General features: G+C 41.4%; 1 protein-coding gene across 4 annotated transcripts in view; it reads left to right on the top strand.

Moving 5' to 3' along the window:
- The window catches only part of LOC106092088 (nucleosome-remodeling factor subunit NURF301), a 94,229-nt gene that overhangs the window by 60,678 nt on the left and 10,326 nt on the right, over positions 1 to 23,225 (top strand). For all 4 annotated transcript variants that reach the window (XR_009396629.1, XM_013258841.2, XM_059361074.1 and 1 more), the window contains exons 12-14: positions 4,098 to 4,273; positions 4,353 to 4,481; positions 4,535 to 4,898. Coding sequence is in view for 3 of the 4 variants with exons in the window: in XM_013258841.2 (XP_013114295.2) it covers positions 4,098 to 4,273; positions 4,353 to 4,481; positions 4,535 to 4,898 (669 nt within the window). In the remaining variant the exon portion in view is untranslated. The remainder of the gene's footprint in view (positions 1 to 4,097; positions 4,274 to 4,352; positions 4,482 to 4,534; positions 4,899 to 23,225) is intronic.

The raw sequence follows: 23,225 nt of genomic DNA, 5'->3' as shown, positions 1-23,225 counted from the left end.
GGTCGTACCATGGGTTTTTTGGAGGAGGCTTCCGGTACCCAAGTACGGATTTCGCGGCATTTTCCATGGAATGGGCAATAGTTTGCCACTGCGCCATTATATCATCGGAACAAGGAGTGCTTTCATCAAGCAGTTGGGTCAGTCGAGTGGAGTATGCCGCTGCCATTTGTTGTGTTTGCAGCTCTCCCAGCTTCCGTGCAGTGTCAGATCGTACTTTCCTTACCATGTTCAAACAGGTGCGAACCTTTGCTGCAACAAGGTAATGATCCGAATCTATATTCGCTCCACTGAACGATCGTACATCTAACACGCTGGATGAATGTCTTCCATCTATCACAAAGTGATCAATTTGGTTTCTCGGGTTTTGATCGGGTGACAGCCATTTGGCTTTGTGAATATTTTTATGTCGAAATCTGGTGCTACTAACTACCATGTTTTTTGCGGTGGCGAAATCTATCAGCCTCAACCCATTACTGAACGTTATCTCGTGGGAGGCTAAACTTTCCGACTGTTGGACCAAAATGTCTTCCTTCCCTATCTTCGCATTAAAATCTAGATCGATTTTAATATCATGGGCGGGGCAACGGTCATATTCTCTCACTAGGCGATCGTAGAAAATATCCTTGGTCTGCTCGTCTTTGTCTTCCGTCGGGGCATGGGTACAAATAAGGCTGATGTTGAAGAATTTGGCTTTAATGCGGATTGTTGCTAGCCTCTCATCCACCGGAGTAAAGCTGGATACAAGGTGTTTTAGTCTCCGACAAACCACAAATCCGCAGCTAAATTCATGCCTCGTGTTATGACAGCTATAGTATAGTTCGTCACCGTTTGGTGTTGTAGTGACGCCATTCCCAGTCCATCGCACTTCCTGTAAGGCGGTAATATCTGCCTTGTACTTCTCTAATACATCCGCCAGCGCATATACTGCACCTTCTCTATAAAGAGTGCGGACATTCCAGGTGCAGATCCGCAAATCATGGTCCTTTTTTCGTTTGCGTGGGTCGTCAATGTTGGGGGTCCGTTTTTACTATTCCTTTGTTTCTCATAGTAGTTCTCATAGTTTTCCGGGGGCGGGTTACTGGCCTAGCGCCCCAACCGCATGGGTTTTGTGGGATTGCATGTATCCCTCGTTGTGGCGAGCCGTTTGCTCCAAGATCCGACGCTCGCCGCCAGCCGCCCCTAACTGGAAACAGACGCTGATGTTGGCCATTGGTTATTTGAAGGCGCCAATAACTCGCTTTGTCATCTCGAGTATGATTGGCACTCAGCATTTAATTAAGAGCCACTGCCACCTGACACCTCACTGAGACTCTCCTCTCGAAAATCGCTGACTGCCCGCGGGCGCATTTGCAGCTACTCCGCATAAAAACGGAGCTTTCCACCATCCGCAACCTGTGGACGCGCCCGGTAGCTTTCAGCTAAGCTTCCCGTGATAACGATGGACACCACACAAGTCGGAGCTCAAAGTTCCAGCCTGTGTGTTGCTCATAGTCATCCCGTATCTGCCTGGCGTCAATAACTATTAACATCATGAATATTGGCACGCTTTTGTTTTTTGATCGTATTCCATGGTAGCATTTGCTATGACACACAGTAAATTCTTGATAGTGGACATCACTGTACGATCTGACACTGCACGGAAGCTGGACATTGAAAAGCTGCAGACACAACAAATGGCAGCGGCATACTCCACTCGACTGACCCAACTGCTTGATGAAAGCACTCCTTGTTCCGATGATATAATGGCGCAGTGGCAAACTATTGCCCACTCCATAGAAAATGCCGCGAAATCCGTACTTGGGTACCGGAAGCCTCCTCCAAGAAACTCACGGTACGACCAAGAGTGTCGAGATGCTACTAAAGCCAAGAATGCGGCATATAGAGCAACCCTGCAATCAGTAGCAACGCGCCAGATGAAGGAGAGGTATCGGGAGAAAAGGAGAGAGGAGAAACGTCTATTCCGCAGAAAGAAAAAGGAAATGGAATGACGTGAGTGCGAGCAAATTGAGATGTACAGGAGTCAGAATGAAGTCCGGAAATTCTACCAAAGAATTATACACCAAACCGATGGCTTTGGTGCATGCACATCCTCCTGCAGAGACAAAGAATGAAATCTGGTAACTGACACAGACAACATGCTGAGGATATGGAAAGAACATTTTACCCAACTGCTAGTGTCCGATGTTGGTGGCGAAGAGGATACCGCAGAACCAATCCCTGATGATGGTATAGAATGTTTACCTCCTAGTCAGAATGAGGTCCAAGTAGCAGTAACCCGACTAAAGAACAACAAGGCAGCAGGAGCCGACGGGTTACCCGCTGAACTATTTAAGACCGGAGGCGACACGCTGATAAGGCGTATGCATCAGCTTATCTGCGCAATATGGCTAGAAGAAAGCATACCCGATGGTTGGAACCTCATCATACTATGTCCCGTACACAAGAAAGGAGACAAGACGGAATGTGCCAACTACAGAGATATAAGTCTCCTCCCCATCGCATACAAGATACTCTCGAGCGTACTGTGTGAAAGATTAAAACCTAAAGTCAATGAGATAATTAGGCCCTATCAATGCGGTTTTAGACCTGGTAAATCCACCCTAGACCAGATATTCACACTTCGCCAAATCCTGGAAAAGATCCGAGAAGGACAAATCAACACCTACCACCTCTTTGTTGACTACAAAGCCTCCTTCGATACTCCTTTACGTTCAAAGGTATTTCAAGCCATGTCTGTGTTTGGTATCCCTGCAAAATTAATAAGACTCTGCAGGATGACACTTGCTGATACGCGTTCCTCAGTAAGAAGAGGAAGGAATCTCTCCGAACCATTTAAAACTAAATGAGGTTTCAGACAAGGAGACAGCCTATCGTGTGATCTCTTTAATATCCTGCTGGAGAAGATTATACGAGATGCAGAAGTGAATAGATATGGCACACTAATCACAAGAGAGCACATGCTACTCGCCTATGCCGACGATATCGATATCATAGGTCGGTCACCGGAAGTAGTAACTGCAACATTTGAAAGAATCGAAAGAGAGTCATTAAAAATGGGTCTAGCAGTAAATGGAGATAAGACGAAATGGATGGTTTCAACTCCCAAAAAGCCTTGCACAACCGAGCAGATAAAGAAAATGGAGAAAGTTGGGAACCACAACTTTGAGATAGTCAGTAACTTTATCTACCTTGGCACTGCCGTCACCGAAACGAATGACACCAGTTTTGAGATAAAGAGAAGAATAATACTGGCAAACAGATGCTAAGCAGTTTAGAAACAAGGCCACCTCTCGACAGACGAAGAATACACTTTACAAGACACTGATACTACCCGTGCTGTTATATGGATCTGAAACATAGGTACTTGTTAAAGCAGATGAGGCAGTGCTTGGAGTATTTGAGAAAAAGATTCTTCGTAAAATATATGGACCAGTTTGCGATAACGGAGAATATAGGCGACGTATGAACCACGAGCTGTATGAGCTGTATGACGACGATAGCATAGTTACACGCATCAAAATACAACGGCTGCGTTGGCTAGGTCATGTTGTCAGAATGGATGAAGAAGCTCCAGCAAAGAAGTCTTTTGAAGGCAAACACGGTGGTACACGCAAACCGGGAAGACCAAAAGCCCGATGGAAAGATCAAGTTGTGGGAGACACTTCGAAACTTGGTGTTGGAGATTTTAGAATGAGCGCAGAAGATCGAGGCGCTTGGAACGCTATTCTACGTTCGGCTAGTGGAAGAAATATTCTGTCATAGCCAATTAAAGTAAAGTAAGGACATCACTGTTCATAAATTGTATGCAAAAGATCTCATGATTAATGATATCGATAAAACTTTATGTTTTTGTGTCATTCTCACAAAGTGAATGAATCAATAAAACTGTTTTTCTCTGAAATCACAAATACTAATTTTTCTCTAAACCGTTTTGGACAACTTGGAACTGAGCTTTTGGTATATTTCCGTCAGGGTACTAATATAAAAAATAATAAATATATGAATAAACTACTAAACTTTATTCCAACACAAAAGCATTATATCTGAATATTTAGCATCAAAATAATGTAAACGTGAATTGTTTACTTTATTTACAGGAAACTTTAGAACGCCACAAGGATACTCTTAAAAGCAGCATTTTAAAAAAACGTTCTTTGCTTGAACGAAATTTGCAGAGTGAAATTAAAGAGGAAATGTCAAAAAAAGTATTCGTCAATAAATTTGATGAAGACAATGGTTATGGCTATTCATCATCTTTTGCCGACAACAAAAAGTAAGTTCTTTTTTTTATTTCGTGTATGTTTTCAAAATATATATATATATATCAAATTCCTCTGTTTTTTGAAATGTAGGAACGAACAAAAACAACACTCTCCAAAGTCAAACGGGAATAGTAACAACTCACTTTCAAGAGGAAAAAAGTTGAGTAGGAAAAAGGAAAAACTTTATTGCGTTTGTCGTACTCCATATGATGACACAAAGTAGGAATTTATTTAATTTAGGAGAGCACAATAACAATAACGTTTACTTTTAGGTTTTACGTAGGTTGTGATATATGTAGCAATTGGTTTCACGGCGATTGCGTCAATATAACAGAGGAAGATTCAAAGAAATTGTCAGAATTTATTTGTGATGACTGCAAGAAGGCGAGAGACACGCAGGAACTTTACTGCTTATGTAAACAGCCATATGATGAGTCTCAGTTTTACATATGTTGTGATAAATGCCAGGACTGGTTCCATGGTCGTTGTGTTGGTATTGTTCAAAGCGAAGCAGAATTCATTGATGAATACGTATGTCCAGCATGCCAGAAAAACAATTCCGTTAATATGGCTAATATGAAAAACTTAAGCGAAAATGAAACTTCTGAACTGTGTAAACTAATTAAGCATATACAGGTAAGCCTGCATTAAAATTATTTTGTTATGTATTTAAGAATTGTGTTCAATATACTATTTCTTACGGCTGGTACTATGTTCGTTATTCACAGTGGGAACCCCATGTTTTTGCGATTACTTTTTTGAAACACTGCAAAAATCTCAATAACATAAAACTTTTATTAAAAAGTAATGAAGGAATGATTTCCGTCGCGAAAAGCAAACATAGTACCAGCCTTTTAGTGGAATCACAAAGCCGCTTTGGATGTTTTTACATAGTTTTATTATAGAAAAACAATTGCATAACGAAAATTCGGGAAAGACCACTAAGGAAGAATAACGTCACTTTCCTACTGATAGAAAATATAAACTATTCAAATATTCCGCAATTGATAGTGGAATGCTCCATACGGAGTAGCTGCAACGGCAGTCGCGGACAATCAGCGGTATCGAGCGGAGAGTCTCAGTAGGAGACCGGGCAGCACCGGCTCCTGCACAAATACTTGGTACCTATGATGCTCGATATGACAAGGCGAGTTATTGGCGCCTATAAATAACCAATGGCCACCATGTTCCCGCGGCGATCGGTCGTATAGACTGGAACGAGCTTGCTCGTCTACAGGAGCATGACGAGGATCGCCAACTCCACATGAAAATGTGGCTACAACAACAACAAACTATTCAATACAATATATTTAAATAGATAATATTGGATATTGTCTCGAGCTGGAATATGTTTGAAAAATCACAAAAAGATTTTAAACATCAAAATAAAAGAGTGCAAACAGGCATGAGGGCAATTGTTTAAAATGTGAGCAACAATTAAGATGCTGCCACACTTGGCCAATAATGTACGCGAAAACACTTAGTCACATCGGGACAATTAAGAAAACAAATCATTTTATTAAGAGAAAAATAATTCAGTTAATTGTTGGTTTGGTTTGGATTGTTATATTCATCTGGCGATAAGAACAGCAATGTTAAATATGACAAAGCTGCAACGACGGCAGTCGCGGGCACTCAGCTATATCGAGCGGAGAGAGAGAGGTCGGGTGGCACCGGCCCATGCATAAATACTGAGTGTCTATGATGATCGATAAAGCAAGGCGAGTTATTGGTGCCTTTAAATAACCAATGGCCACCTTGTTCCCGCGGCGATCGGTTCATTGGACCGGGATGAGCTTGCTCACCTACAGGAGTGGTGAGCAAGCTTGACGAGGATTGCCACCTCCACATGAAAATGTGGCTACGATAACAACAACAACAACATTATTTTTTTACCAAAGTACGCATAAGTTTGGATATAACTGCCTTCTGTGTATAGAATTTGACCAACATTTATTCTTGTTAAATTAAAAAAAAAAATGGTTTTTTGCTAATACAAAAAAAAAATTAGGTCAGCGTTACCATCTCTGTTACTTTCTTACGTCATTGTGTGATTTGAAGTTAGGCGCCATGCTCTTTTTAATATCAAGCATTATGGAATTTCAACCGAAAGTTTTCCCCAAATTCAACACTGTTCTTCTTCGACAATCTTAATAGTGGAATTACGTCTTCGGCGGCCGTATGATAACATAATTTTTTAACAGATTTCTAATGTGATCTCTAATTTAATTTCGATGTGTTAGTTTATTCGTTTTTGGGTTCACATACAACAAGTAAATCACTTAAAGTAATTATTGTGAACGAAGAAGCACTTTCATATCTCTAGAAAATAAACATATCTTGTTATCCCGAAATGGCATGTTCTTGTTAATAATAACATTCATGCCACGTCATAACAGATATGTAGCTTCGTTTCCACATTATATGTTGATACGTACACCTTCTGCTTCAGTGCTACCTAAGGCGCCTAAATCTTTCTTCTTGTGTTCCCAGAAAAAACACAATTTCCACTAAAAACAAAAAACATTAATACAGAATTTCGACCAAAAGTATATAACTTCATATTTGAACGTCTAGCCATCAAATCTTATACATGCGAATCCTTATTTCCTGACAAAAGTTTGGTAACATAATGGATTATGCCAGGGCGATTTGTAAGAGCTATGTACAGTGGTGATCACATAATTAGGGACAATAATCTACCTTTTTGAAACTAAATGGAAGAAGGGAATTTAACATAAAAAGACAAGGAAATTTCGTCCAATTTTTGCTGGGACAGCTAATTAGGGACACTTTTATGTCTTTTATGTGTAGATAATGAAAGAAGGAGGCTACCACCACATTTGAGGGGAGAATCAGTTCACTGAAGCGAGGAGGTTATGAAGTCGGGTCGTCGGTCGATGGTGATTATTATGGTGAGGTGTTTTGATCCCAAAGAAACGACGACTTGGCAATATAAGTCATTCAAGAAATCAGGGGATGCAATGGAAATATATGGCGAGATGCTGCACCTCCTCGTAATGCTGGGGCATGCTCATGCACCGTGCAGGACGTTGAGCCTTCAATCTGTCCTGCCAACGCTATGCCCTGCTAGTAATTACATAGGGGAAAATGCCATGAAACGTGATGCGCATTAAAGTCTAGAAAAGGCCATTACGGCCAGACAGTAGGCCACTAACGTCACACGATGGTATATTTAACGCTTAATGGATTTTTTTTTTTTTTAATTTTCGATAGGAATCGAGTAAGCTTAACGAGTGGTTGACTTATAAACCTTAGAACCATATTCGTCATGTTCTAACATGCTGTGGATAATATGAAAGGTACATGCTACATGGAATAGCAAATGTGTTACGACACGATATGGCTAATGGTCTGTTACAAAATAACATCTAAAAACTACCTAACACTTAAAACGAACTTACAAAAGAGATTATTCAAAAGGAACTAGTGGAGTGTTTATGTATATGTTTCTGCTCGTAATGTGAACTAGCACGACTTGTACATGGACGTTTAAATGTTTTCGTGTTAAATGGGAAAAAATCTAAATACATAAATTGCTTTAATGTGCATATTATCTATAACTGATGAGTCTTCTATTATGAAATATCAGCATTATAAGTATTCTGTTATTATTTATTAGTTTGGTAGTATCAGTCTCTGTGTGAACCAGACGCTGTTTTGACTTGCGGTAGCTCGCAATGAGAAGATTCGTTGTCAGGAATTTCATTGATTATGCCTATTGGAGAGAGATTTTCAATGTTAAAAAGGGAGTTATCGTTGAATCAAGGGCTTTAATAAATTTAAGCTTCTGCGACAAGGCGTTTTACAAAGAGGTTGAACATTCGCTGTGTTGTATATATGTATGTGCGTTGGAGATTTTTTTGTTGGATTTTCGTAAAACATACTGACGCATTTGCGGAGAATCTTCCGCTCGAAGATTTCTATTTCATTGGCTTCTACAGGTGAAATGGAGAACCATATAGGAAAGCTGTAAAGTAAAGCAGATGTGATGGCGACCTTGTATAGTAAAAGCTTTGTGTTCTGTGGCAGGTGTTTGTTGTTCAGCAGTCGTGAAAAGGGTGCTGAAATACGTTTTGCTTTTTGTAGTGCAGATCTGGCGTGGCAGTTAAATGTCATCAGTTTGCTGAAATTTAAACTTTCTGGTAGACCATAGCAGGGAAAGATATTTTCCTGAGGCGTTTCTGACATATTGCTTTTGATTTAGTGGCGTTTATTGTGATGTCCCATTTATTTTAGTAACTGTTGACTAGATCTAAGTGTGTGGCAGCATTTCTCGCGGTAAACGTAAATCAAACAATCATCCGCATAAAGAATGGCCCATGAGTCATTAGATCTGTGTGGGAAATCAGAGAAAAAGGTTAAATAAAAATGATGCTAAGACGCTGTCTTGTGGTACCCCTACTACCCCAAGGGGGAAAGCACGTCTTGAATTTGTACGGCCATTTTACGATTTGTGAAGAAACTTTTGAGTATCATGACTAGAAAAAGATCCATCCCCAATTCCACCATCTGGTATAAATTTCCATTATGACATGCGGAGTCGAATGGCTTCTCTATGTTCTTGATTAACGACAAAAGAGACAAAATTCGATGAGGATATTCGAAAACACAGCGATATTTATCAGTTACTATGATCTCTACGATTGTTTCAAAACGAACATTTTTCAAAGTTTCTTTGAAAAGTAAACAAAACAGAAAGTTACAAAAACTGAATTAAAAAAATATATTAAGTTTATTTTTTATTTATGGAGCCATTTACTTCAGGTATTCAGCGCTCTAAAAAAATTATTTTGCTCTGCAATTGTCTCTCCGAATAATTTTTTTTTTTTAATTTTTTTTTTTTAAATTGGTCCAAAATTGATCAAATTTGCACACAAATGGGCAATTAAAAAATCCGTTCTGAGATATTTTAATATACGTAGTTCGCTACGAATTGCAACACTTTTAGTTTTTATTGATTCTTTACAAAAAACACGTATTTTCTTTGCTCGCGATATACATACCATATATACAGCCATTAAGGTGCAACCTGTGGCTGTGGTCATTTTTGACGGCGTAACTGACTGATCCGATGAGATGCGCCAGGTTGTTGAACCATCAATTTATTGTACATCCTGAGAGTTGAAGATCTAAAGAGGAGAGCCTTTCGTGGTCTCCGAGCCGATGGACAGCTATCACAATTTACCGTAGGCGAAGTTACGAATGTCATCCGTGGCGCCAAATCATACAAGGCGTTGGGAATCGACGGGATCTCTACACTGATGCTGAAGAATCGGGATCTACCTGTGTTGAGTACCTTACATCTGTCCTCATCTTGTCTTCGAACACTTATAGTTCCCGATGCCTGGAAGATGGACAGAGTGATCCCGCTACTGAAGCCTGGAAAGGACCCGAAAGTGGGGAAGTCGTACAGACCGATCTCTCTTCTCTCACCAGTAGCTAAGACGCTTGAGGCTCTTGCACACATAGTGCCTATGATTCTCGATATGACAAAGCGGGTTGTTGGCGCTTTAAAATAACCAATGGCCACCCTGTTCCCGCGGCGATCGGTCCTTTGGACTGGAACGAGCTTGACAAGCATCGCCACCTCCACATGAAAATGTGGCTACGACAACGACAACGACAACAACGCTTGAGGCACTACTGATCCCGAGCCTTGTTGGAGTATTTCCATTTGCAGATCATCAGCATGTATTTCGAAAACTGTTTAGCAAAACAAATGCTTTGCATGCTATCACCGCACACATTTGTCGTAGCTTCAATTAGCCCAGGCCATGTGAGCTCGGTCCTCGTGGCACTGGGCCTATCAAAGGCATTCGACACGAACACGTCTCTCGCTGGCTCGCAAATTATCTGTGTGGTCGCCAGTCATATGTGGAATTTAGGGATAAGAAGTCGAAGCACCTTAGAGTGAAATAGGGAGTTCCCCAAGGCGGGATGATATCTCCGGCACTATCTAACCTCTACCTATCCTCCATTCCACCTTGGAGAACGACCGCCTCTCATTGCACCTGAAGAAATTGACCTCCCCCTGCCACCCAGAGTAGTTCTGGCTCAATTATGATCCGGCAGATGCATAGCCTTATCTCCTACAGATCAACGATTGATGCCGACGTGGAAGATGTATGGCTCGGTTGTGACCAGTGATCACACGACACAAGTCACCTGTTTTACTGCCCTGAATCTGGATCTGGAACACAACAAACCACTAAAACAACAAAGTTAAGCATTTTTCTGAGGGTACATTGAATATGTGTGGTTAGGCTTTAAGACAAGCAGAGATCTCTTAAACAACGAGTCCCTTAAATGTATGCTCCCTAACCCAATCAAAAGTGATTTGGCGGGACGGGAATACACTCAAAAAAAGTGAACAATCGTGAAATATATTTTTAACTTAACTCAAAACAATTGATGGAAAAAAATGTTCGAAATTGTTACTGTGTGCTAATGCAAATGCAAATTTGCCCATGAATATTCCATTAAGGAACTGGGGCAAACTTCTTACATATAACTGGGTGCTGTCTGATTCAAATTTTAAACTCAACGATAAGGGGCCTCCATTTTATAGCCGAGTCTGAACGGCTTGCCGCAGTGCGACACCTCTTAGGAGAGAAGTTTTAACATGCCTAGTACCTCACAAATGTCGCCAACATTAGGAGGGGATAGCCACCGCTGAAGGTTTTTTTTGATGTTCTTGCCAGGACTCGAACCCAGGCGTTCAGCTTCATAGGCGGACATGCGAATATCTGCGCTACGGTGTGGTAAAATATCTGTACAAACATTTTGCAAAATCTCTTATTTAGTTCAGTTTTAACTAATACGCACGAAATAATTCATTTATCCCCCATATGATTTTCGCCGTCCTACCGACCGTTTCGCTGTTCTACAATGTTGCATGCGCGTTCGCGCATCGCCCACTCCCTTAAATCGGACTGCGTCGACCCGAAAGGCTTCGGGTTAACCAAGTTTATTGATGGCAGTCCTCTGCCTTCACCGACAGTAAAATTACCATAGGGGCAATAACAACCAGGACGGTAAGGTCACGAACAGTCTTGCAATGTAAGAAGGAGATTAACGCCTTTTCTGAGGATGGCGAAATCCACATCGTTTGGGTGCCGGGTCATAATGGAGTAAGGGGAAACGAAAGGGCAGACGATTTGGCGTTGAAGACAAGAGGACTACCATCAATAAACTTGGTTAACCCGAAGCCTTTCGGGTCGACGCACTCCGAGTTAAGGGAGTGGGCGATGCGCGAACGCGCATGCAACATTGTAAAACAGCGAAACGGTCGGTAGGACGGTGAAAATCTTATGGGGGGATCCAGATGGCGAGAAGAAGGAGGTCAGTATAGCTATTGATATCATGACGGGACACATAGGACTACGAACTCACTTATGTAAAATCGGTGCGGCAAGTGATAGCATGTTAGGGCATGCGAGGAAGATGATGAGACGTTGGAGCATTCCCTTTGTCATTGCCCGGCTTTCGCGTCTAACAGATACCAGCACTTAGGTGGAGACACAATACCAGAAATTAACCAACTTAGGGGAGTGGTTAATTGCAAACGTTGCTACGTGGGCCTACCACTCCTTAGGCAAGTGGTATTGAAAACAATTAAGAATTTTGTCAGTAGCACGGAATTCCTAACTGAAAATTTTCTTTTTAAAGGGTACCTTATAGTTTTTAGTTTTCAAAACAGAAATTTTCACACTTTTAGCATTCAATGGCTTCCGACAAAAGCATCATATTTTCACAGACGTTCCGTTCCGTTTTTCACATTATTTTATAGATTATTGGGAAAGAAGTTAAAGTGTTCAGTAATGCATATAAATTTTTTCAATCTGAAATTCGTAGAATAAAACTATTGCGAACGCGTCTGCATTAAAATATTTCATCGCTGCATAAATTGAAGTTCACATTTCAATTTTAAAAGTTTCTGCAAACAAAGTTAAATAATTGCCAGTAAAATAACAGAATAATTATTGGTTTTTTAATTGCTAATGCTTACCAAAATTTCAGGCCGTGTCACGCTGTGTATTCAGGCTATTCTGAGCAGTAGCGATAAAAACTAATTTCAGCTATGCCACTGCAGCATATTAAATTTCTTTCTGTAGTTGTATTCTGAGACGAAAATGAAAATCATTATTTGAACAGAGAGAAGAAAGAGAAATCATTACCCGCCAAATTCACCTTGTTAATTTTATTTCATATTTTTTAAATTTTTGCTTGTTACCGTTCACGACTTCTCTCACACTGAGTGATGTTATGACTGTTTGTCCGAAACGGGTTTACCTGGTAGCTGTTGTATGTTTGCTTATTAGTGCACATGTGCATATACATGCTGTGCACACTGTCCTCACATTGAACCAGGCTGTCGCCTTTTCGTCAGCGGCAAATGAAGCGGCGTATTGCAGTCGTGAAGCTCCTGTAGGTGTGCAAGTTTTTTCCGGTCAAAAGGACCGATCGCCGCGGGAACAGGGCGGCCATTGGTTATTTAAAGGCGCCAATAACCCGCCCCGTCATATCGACACTCAGCATTGCTGAGTGGTTTATGACCCTGCGCATGATGCTTAACTGCATATGCAGATTGGTTTTTTTTATTGTTACGAACACAGGTAGTTGCCGTCTTTCAAACATTAAGGGACAATTTATCCTTATTGAAATTTTATCCACAGCATGTTTTCCGTAGACAGTAGAAAATGCGGATGATGCTTTTTTCACAAGAATTTGAATCAGTAATAAAAGTTTCGTCTGCAGTAGGAGTTTAAAAAGTATTTCGCAGTTTTTAAGGTTTCTAACATGAATTATCATCCTATACAAAATGAAATCGCAAATAAAATGTTCTTGTAAAGGGTGATTTTTTTGAGGTTAGGATTTTCATGCATTAGTATTTGACAGATCACGTGGGATTTCAGACATGGTGTCAAAGAGAAAGATGCTCAGTATGCTTTGACATTTCATCATGAATAGACTTACTAACGAGCAACGCTTGCAAATCATTGAATTTTATTACCAAAATCAGTGTTCGGTTCGAAATGTGTTCATTCACCGTAACGTTGCGTCCAACAGCATTTTTGAAAAAATACGGTCCAATGATTCCACCAGCGTACAAACCACACCAAACAGTGCATTTTTCGGGATGCATGGGCAGTTCTTGAACGGCTTCTGGTTGCTCTTCACTCCAAATGCGGCAATTTTGCTTATTTACGTAGCCATTCAACCAGAAATGAGCCTCATCGCTGAACAAAATTTGTCGATAAAAAAGCGGATTTTCTGCCAACTTTTCTCACTGTGCCAGAACTCACTGTGCCAAATTTCATCGAAATCGGATGAAACATGACAAATTTATTGCCTCAAGACTTTAAGTCTGGAGATCGGTCTATATAGCGGCTATATTAAACTAAATTTTGATTTTATGAGATCAGAAGGTCGGGTTTATATACAAAGAATACGAAATCATCCACAATTGTTGGGAAAATGTTTTTATACCCAATATATCTGCAAAATTATTAGTACCTAAGCAATGTTTATTTACCTGGTAGAAACCCATCTTTACCTATAAGGAATTTGAACTTTCAATTCACCATATAACTAAAAAGGGTAAGCCAAGTTCGAAAAGTTATTGTTGAAATTATAAGAGACGTCGAAAATGCCAAATTCGAGCCGAAAGTGCGTTCGCGAATCCTGACAACAGCACTATTCTTAGACAAGCCTTAAATATCCTTGATTTAGCTGCCGAAATAAAGCAAAATTTTAGCATAAATTTATGTGTATGAACAGCAAACTCTTTTTCTGATGCGTCGCATTTGAAACGAACGTAAATAAAAGATAATTCACATGTAGATCTCATATTGGCTACGATCGTCCTCGATTTTGTCTTGTGAAAAAGAAAAGGGAGAATAGGGTATTAATTGTGTATATTGTTGGGCCTAAAAATATTAAATTAAAGAGTCTTGATGACTTAAATTATTACATTCGCAATCGCCGAAAGGAAAAGCACTTTATAAATCGTTTTCCTAGTCCATAAAGTATTGTCATTTTGTAAGGAGCCATTACTTTTTTTTTGAGCTATTGAGCTCTGTTTCTGACATCAAAATTAAACGCGGCAGCATAAATGTGGCTCTAGATAAGGATTTTTTCTGACTTAGAATTATTTTCGGAGACTTGGAGTGGAAATTTCAACATGAAATTGATTTTTTTGCATACGGCTTTAGTCGTAAAATCTTAGATTTAACACCAACACTTTGAGATATTGCAGTGATCGCCATATTCTCCTGATTTAAATATTATAGAATGAGCATAGGGATTATTGGCACGTAAATTTTTCAAGCCGGAAAATAGTCTCCTTAAAAAAATGTAACTCTTTGAGGGAAAAACAATACTGGTTCAGGAAAAAACCGATTTTCTAAGGAACTTAAAGATTTTAAATTCGGAAGACTAGATTGTTCAAACATAGAAGACATTGACGACAATGTCAACAGGATTACGACTGCACTAGTGGAGTCTTTCGAAGTTTACGACTGCACTAGTAGAGTCTTTGTCCTCTTCGAGAAAGGAAATCAGCCCAAGAAAAACCTTGGATGACCGGGGAGATTCGCAATATTGAGAAAGAGGTCTGCAGACATTTTTAACAGAGCACGTCTTAAAAAAGCAGAAGTTTATTGGGATGTGTATTACACACGGCCTCCACAAGATAACGTCCAGTAATGGGTTGAGGCTGATTGATTTCGCCGCGGCAAAAAACATGGTAGTTAGTAGCACCAGATTTCAACATAAAAATATTCACAAAGCCACATGGCTGTCACCCGATCAAAACACGAGAAACCAAATTGATCACTTTGTGATAGATGGAAGACATTCATCCAGCGTGTTAGATGTACGATCGATCAGTGGAGCGAATAAAGATTCGGATCATTACCTTGTTGCAGCAAAGGTTCGCACCCGTTTGAACATGGTATGGAAAGTACGATCTGACACTGCACGGAAGCTGGACATTGAAAAGCTGCAAACACAACAAATGGCAGCGGCATACTCCACTCGACTGACCCAGCTGCTTGATTAAAGCACTTCTTGTTCCGATGATATAATGGCGCAGTGGCAAACTATTGCCTACTCCATCAATCCCATGGCAGCCGGTTGTACGTACCGGATTGACCCGATGAAATTTTTCATCGGCACGGGGTGCCGACTCGGTGTACAATACACTGCTACAACAACAACAACAACATTGCCTACTCCATGGAAAATGCCGCGAAATCCGTACTTGGGTACCGGAAGCCTCCTCCAAGAAACCCACGGTACGACCAAGAGTGTCGAGATGCTACTGAAGCCAAGAATGCGGCATATAGAGCAACCCTGCAATCAGTAGCAACGCGCCAGGTGGAGAAGAGGTATCGGGAGAAAAGGAGAGAGGAGAAACGTCTATTCCGCAGAAAGAAAAAGGAAATGGAAAGACGTGAGGGTGAGCGAATTGAGATGGACAGGAGTCAGAATGAAGTCCGGAAATTCTACCAAAGAATTAAACACCAAACCGATGGCTTTGGTGCAGGCACATCATCCTGCAGAGACAAAGAAGGAAATCTGGTAACTGACACAGATAACATGCTGAGGATATGGAAAGAACATTTTACACAATTGCTAGTGTCCGACATTGGCGGCGAAGAGGATACCGCAGAACCAATCCCTGATGATGGTATAGAATGTTTACCTCCTAGTCAGAATGAGGTCGAAGTAGCAGTGAACCGACTAAAGAACAACAAGGCAGCAGGAGCCGACGGGGTACATTATTAACTATTTAAGACCGGAGGCGACACGCTGATAAGGCGTATGCATCAACTTATCTGCACAATCTGGCTAGAAGACCGCACACCCGATGATTGGATCCACAGCATATTATGTCCCGTACACAAGAAAGGAGACAAGACGGAATGTGCCAAATACAGAGAAATAAGTCTCATCCCCATCGCATACAAGATACTCTCGAGCGTACTGTGTGAAAGATTAAAACCTAAAGTCAATGAGATAATTGGGCCCTATCAATGCGGCTCTAGACCATTTAAATCCACCCTAGACCATCTCTCGACAGACGAAGATTATACTATACAAGACACTGATACTACCCGTGCTGTTATATGGTTCTGAAGCATGGGTACTTGTGAAAGCAGATGAGGCAGAGCTTGGAGTATTTGAAAGAAAGATTCGTCGTAAAATATATTGACCAGTTTGCGTTAATGGAGAATATAGGCGACGTATGAACCAAGAGCTGTATGACTACGATAGCATAGTTACACGCATCAAAATGCAACGGCTGTGTTGGCTAGGTCATGTTGCCAGAATGGATGAAGAAGCTCCAGCAAAGAAGTTATTTGAAGGCAAACACGGTAGTACAAGCAAACCGGGAAGACCAAAAGCTTGTTGAAAAGATCAAGTTGTGGGAGACACTTCGAAACTTGGTGTGCGAGATTTTAGAATGAGCGCAGAAGATCAAGACGCCTGGAACGCTATTCTACGTTCGGCTAGTGGAACAGATATTCTGTCATAGCCAATTAAAGTAAAGTAAAGTATTACACACGGCTCAAGGAATACAATAAGATTACTAGAACGTGCCTCCTGGAAGCTATTCGGCGACCAGGTCGAAAGCGCTAATGACGCCGCCAAGATAAAAAAAATTTCTCTCAAAACTCCATGTCCAAACTGAAACGTTAGTAGACAACATAGGAGTGAGAGCAGAAACAATGTCAAGGCTTCTGATAAAAACGCATTTTCCACAGGATGCGACGGGACTCTCGGAGACACCGGAATCTTGGAATAATGAGGTTGATCGAAGGCTTGTCATAATGGAATTTAAGGTCAAGGAAGCCTTGAGGATCTTCCAACCATTTAAGTCACCCGGACCTGACGGAATATTTCCGATGTTACTACAAAAGGAGGCCGACTATCTGGCGCTTCATCTGGCCACTATTCTTACAGCGTGCCTAGGGCTTGCATCTACTCCGAAAGCCTGGCAGATGGTAAGTTATGCGACACGCCTTACGTCCTTTCTATTCAAAACCATGAAACACATTGTGGATACCATGAAAAAGAAGCATCCAGCTAACTGCTTAAATACAAGGGAAGGTCGGAGGAGACTGCCCTGTACGAGGTTGTGCATAAAATAGAAAATGCCACAGGGGGCATTTTATCGCCACTCCTTTGGTTGACCATCATAAATAACCTCTTAAAGATGCTGACTGAGGAGGGATTTGAACCCGTCTGTTATGCAGACGATGTTATAATACTCCTTAAGGGTAAGGATCCTAACCAGCTATGCAGAAGGGCCGAAAGGGTCTTGCATATGGCATACGACTGGGCTAGACCTAGGGGTCTCAATGTTTACCCAGAGAAGACTGAAATCTGCCTGTTCACGAGGAAGACGAAGGTGGGCCAATTTGACTCACTACGTTTCCTCAACAAAACGATTTCGATATCTGACAAGGTCAAATACTTAGGAGTGATCTTGGATAGGAAACTTAATTGGAAGTGTCACATTCACGTCTGGAAGACCATGTTACACGGATGGATCAAAGTAAGAGGAAAGAGTGGGCCTGGGGGTCTACATTGAGAACCCAGGAACTCAGATCTGTTTTGGACTATTGGACCATAATACTGTCCTGCAAGCGGAGATCCGGGCGATCACGGAATGCGTGAGGTGGTGGGGTGCTAACGCGAGGACGTCGAGTGTTAACATTGCCATAAAGGCAATAACAACTAGAAGGGTAAGGTCACTAACTGTCTTGCAATGTAAGAAGGAGATAAATCCCTTCTCTGAGGATGGCACAATCCGCATCGTTTGGTTGCCGCCGGGCCATAGCGGATTAAGAGGGAATAAAAGCAGGGACGTAGCCAGGGGAGAGGGGTCCCTCGGGCCCTGGTCAACCCAAAATGATTTTGTTTACAGAAAAAAAATTAAATTAAATTTATCCTAAACACAATATTTTAGTAAAACTTATTAAAATGACAAATTTCTATCTATCACACCGGGACCACCTCAAAATTATTTTTCTTAAGTTCAAAATTTTAATAAATTTTTTCTAAACAAATTTTAAGGAAATTTTTTCTAAAGACATTTTAGCGTAATATTTTTTATTTTTGAAGACTAAACTTCATCACAGTTTTCCTAAAGATACAATTGTAATAATTCTGCGTAAAATTCTCATCAGCCCGGGTCCCAAAATTTCATTTCAATTTTTCCTAAAGACAAAATTTCAATGAAAATTTGTCTAACAATTACATTTTAATGATTTTTTTTCTAAAGACTATATTTCGGTGATAAATTTTCTACCGCCTACCTCGAAAATATTTTATAAAGCCAAATACAAAAAAATTTATTATTAAAATGCATTTTGCGACACATTTAAAATTTTTTTTTATTATGCTTTTCTGTTCCAAATAGAAACATAATGAAGAACCACAAAATACAAAATTAATTTTTTCCTATGTAAAAATAAAAATTGAAGCCATGTTTTTCTAAAGACATAATTACAATGAAATATGTCTAAAGGCAAAATGTTACACAGGCCCGGGCATCCTCGAAACTATTTTTTCTAAAGATTTCGATAAATTTCAGCAACAATTTTTCAAACGAAAACATTTTCCTACAATTTTTTACAGACAATTTTCAATAAACATTTTAAAAGACAAAATTTTAACCCATTACGCTTGACCCTCGATTCCCTTGTCCAATTTCGATGAAGTTGCATATATTCATAATTTAAAGCGTTTATATTGACGTAGTCATTTTTTTTAATTTCTTTAAGGACAATATTTTAATGAAATATAAAAAAAAAATTTAAAATTTTTGAATAAAAAAAAAATCTTTATTTCCTAAGTAGCCGTTGAGTGAAGCGGACGTGTTTTTATTTCGCTCCTCAAAGAAAAAAAATATATCCGCATCTCGGAATAGGTACTACCTATTACGAAAAAAATTTTAAAGCCTTTTGGAGTAGGATAGAAATGGACTCCAAAGACTCAACATCTGCGGTGGTGGCGTCAGACCGTAGCGTTTTGTCCTCCCCTCTTATAGGTGTGGGTGCCTTGGCACCTGTAATCGAGAGTAATGCCTCAAGCGCACAACTAGTCGTCGGACTAATTAATGAGGAAGAGATAAACCAGAGGGATACACAGTTCGTCCTCAGCCTTTAAGTAAAGGTGGTGTTTCTGCCTCGGATTCAGACAGCGACTGTGTCAATCAAACAGTCATCGCAGCCGAATCGAGAGATGAGGGCATCGGGATGACCGAGCAGACCGAGAAAGCGATCCTGTGTACGGCGAAGGAGACAGAGAAAAAAGGTACCGGCAGCGTAATCGGGCGAAAGTGCAGGATGCTGGAAGAGATGGAACTGACATTCCAATCAGGAATTCCAGCAGGAAAGAGAATAGGATCTCCCGAAGAGCATAACACTGCTAAAATACTGAAGAAGATAAAGAGCTCCCCGCTTTCAAGTACTCTGAAAAACCAAGCCAGCCATGCCGCAATGGAGACTCCAGACAGTGTCCTGTAGAGGTGGACAAAGTTGGAACAGGAACGAAGGAAGCGCGCACGGCCCCTGAGTCTTCATGGAGGACTGTGACTTCCAATAAGAGGCCACAGCCACCACGTAAGGGGAAGATGATCGCTGAGAATGGTAAGGAGCCTCCCTCTTACGCCAGAGTGGCAAGGAAGCACAATAGAGACTTATGCAGTTATCAATATCGGCTGTGCATCCGGTAGGATTCCACCAGATTGGAGGATCTGGTTAACGATTGGATTTTTGAACATGTGTGGAAATCTGTAGAGGGTCCACCCATACAAATGATGAGCTGCGAGTTTAAAGGGGACTTCTTTACGCTGCGTTTTGCGTCGGTGGAATGTATTGATACCGTCAAATAGCTCGTCAGGGGTATTCACGCTCCCTGGGAGGGCGAAAAGCTGGACCTTGTGAGAAAGATGGATATCCCCCAGCTCACAAAGGCTACGGTCTTCATCAAGGGATGGGGCAGTAAATTTGCGACGGAATACATGTTGGGATTCTTGGGCAAGCAAAACGAAGGTTTGGTCGCAGAGAAGTGGGAGGTCTTCCACAGGGAGGAGAAGGAGGAAGAAATTCTCTTTGTGGTTGATCAAGTCTCCGTGACAAGTTTGGGTAAGACTAAAGGCATGGCGCACTACTAGAGCAAGGCTGTCTTTTTCAAGATTGGGAAGACTGGGATAGGCAGAGATTTCCATTCTGCGACATCAGGCCGTACATTGACAGGTTACTCAACACCGCCCAACAAACAGGGGGCCGACAACGAGACAATCATGGCATCTCTCAATATTGGAAAGACTATGAGAAGCAAAGATCCAAATACTAAAATATCAGGCAGTGCAGTGGCGAGAGACCCAACACAGTCTAACAAACAGGAACCCGACGACGGACCCATCACCGACTTAAAGATTCGGAATACTGAGATAGGTGAAGATACTATTGTTGAAACATTAGGCAGCGCAGCGACAGGAGTCTCAATGCAACCCAACGAACAGGGAGCCGATGATGGTACCATCACCTACTCCCAAGAAGCCCATTTACTTAAGATTTGGAAGGCTAAGATAGGCAAAGATCCTAGTATTGAAACATCAGGCAGTACAGGGAATGGAAACCCAGTACAGCTTAACGAACAGGGACCCGACGATGGAACCATTACCAACCTAATAAAGAGTCTGAAGACTAGACTAGGCAAAGAACCTAAAAGCATGACAACAGGCAGTACAGCGACAGGAAAGCCAATGCAGTCAAAGAACAGGGAGCAGTCGATGAGATCATCACCGACTCCCAAGATGTTTATTACTGGAGGACCAATGATTAAGGTAATCCAGATAAACCTCCACCGGAGCGAGACTGCTACACACGCTCTGATGGAGAAAATCAGCAAGGGCAAGATTTATATTGCCTTAATTCAAGAGCCATGGACGACTCGGAACAAAGTTTCTGGACTGAGCCATATGAACTACCAATTATTCTATGCTAACACTGGTACTCAGCCGAGCAGCTGCGTTATTTGTCATACAAATTTGAATTATATATTTTCCCCAGAGTTGTCAACGTCGGATGCAACAGTTGTGAGACAGGGAGACGATGGAGCATACCTGGCATCACTTTATCTGCCTTTCGACTCTTCGACACCCCCACCCACCTCGGAGCTGCAACGGCTGGTGAGGAAAGCAAACCAGACAGGAAACGAGGCACTAATAGGGTGCGATGCGAACTCTCACCACATGTCGTCGGGTAGTACCAACATTGATAAGCGGGGCCAAGTCCTGGCAGAGTTCGTGTATACTAACGACCTAATAGCACTTAATATTTGTAACACCGCTACCTTTGTTATTTGGATTAGGGAGAAGGAAAATCTAATAAATAAGGTTCAGGATTGGAGGGTCTCCATGAAACACTCTTTCTCTGACCATCGCTACATTAGGTTTAGAATAGCACGGCTAGCGCCGAATCCGATAAGCTTCCGGAATAAGTTGAAAACCAACTGGACACAATTCGGAAGGCTACTCAGAAGAGAGTAGCCAACTGGAGACTTTTTAACAGAGCACGTCGTAAAAAAGCGGAAGTTTAATGGGATGTGTATTACACACGGCTCAAGAAATACAATAAGATTACCAGAGCGGCAAAACGTGCCCCCTGGAAGCTTTTCTGCGAACAGGTCGATAGCGTTAATGACGCCACCAAGATAAAAAAGTTTCTATCAAAAACCCATGTCCAAACTGAAACTTTAGTAGACGATATGGGAGTGAGACCAGAGACAACGGAGGACATGTTGAGGCTTTTGGTAAAAACCCATTTTCTACAGGATACGAAGGGACTCACGGAGGCATCGGAATCTTGGAATAATGACGTTGATCGAAGGTTTATAATTACGGAATTTATGGTAAATGAATCCTTGAGGAGCTTCAAACCATTTAAATCACCCGGACCTGATGGAATATTTCCGGCGTTACTGCAGAAAGAGGCAGACTATCTGGCGCCTCGTCTGGCCAAAATTTTCGCAGCGTGCCTAGGACTTGCATATACTCCGAAAGCCTGGCAGGAAGCAAGGGTGGTGTTTATACCCAAGCTCGGCAAGGCAAGTTAAGCCACACCAATGGCCTACAGACCCATAAGCCTTACGTCCTTTCTACTCAAAACCATGGAACGTATTGTGGACACTATGATAAAAAAGAATCGGGCATCCAGCGAACTGCCCAAATATAAACAGCATGCCTATGTGCATAAAATAGAAGAATCCTTCGATGCCAAAACGTACACACTGGTGGTATGCATTCACATCGAGGCGGCTTTTAACAATGTGCGGACCGACACACTGATCCAATCCTTAGACTAGTAGCGGGTGGACCCGGTCCTTAGAGACTGGATAAACCAGGTGGATAAATTGTGTGTCCCATGGCATAAATATAAAGAAGAATGTGGCAAAGGCACGCCACAAGGGGGAATTTTATCGCCACTCCTATGGGTGACCATCATAAATGACCTATTACGGATGCTGACTGAGGAGGGATTTGAACCCGTCTGCTACGGAGACGATGTTACAATATTTTTTGGGGGTAAGGATCCGAACGAGCTATGAAGAAGGGCCGAAAGGGTCTTGAATATGGCATATGACTGGGCTAGACCCAGAGGTCCCAATGTTAATCCATAGAAGCCCACAAAGGTGGGCCAATTTAACGCAAAATGTTTCCTCAACAAAACGATTTCGATATCTGACAAGGTCAAATAATTGGTGTAATTTGGAATGAATGAACGTACCGAGAAGGCTCACAGATATTGGCCACCATGTAGACGGTCCTTAGGCTCGAAATGGGGCCTAAATCCTAGGATAGTCCACTGGCTCTACAGAAGCGTGATTAGACCAATACTTACATACGCCTCAGTAGTTTTG

This window comes from Stomoxys calcitrans, chromosome 1, assembly GCF_963082655.1.
Source record: "Stomoxys calcitrans chromosome 1, idStoCalc2.1, whole genome shotgun sequence".
In the NCBI taxonomy this organism is placed as follows: Eukaryota; Metazoa; Arthropoda; class Insecta; order Diptera; family Muscidae; genus Stomoxys; species Stomoxys calcitrans.
The sequence above is the reverse complement of the archived record's forward strand: the minus strand, read 5'-3'. Positions and strand labels throughout refer to the sequence as shown.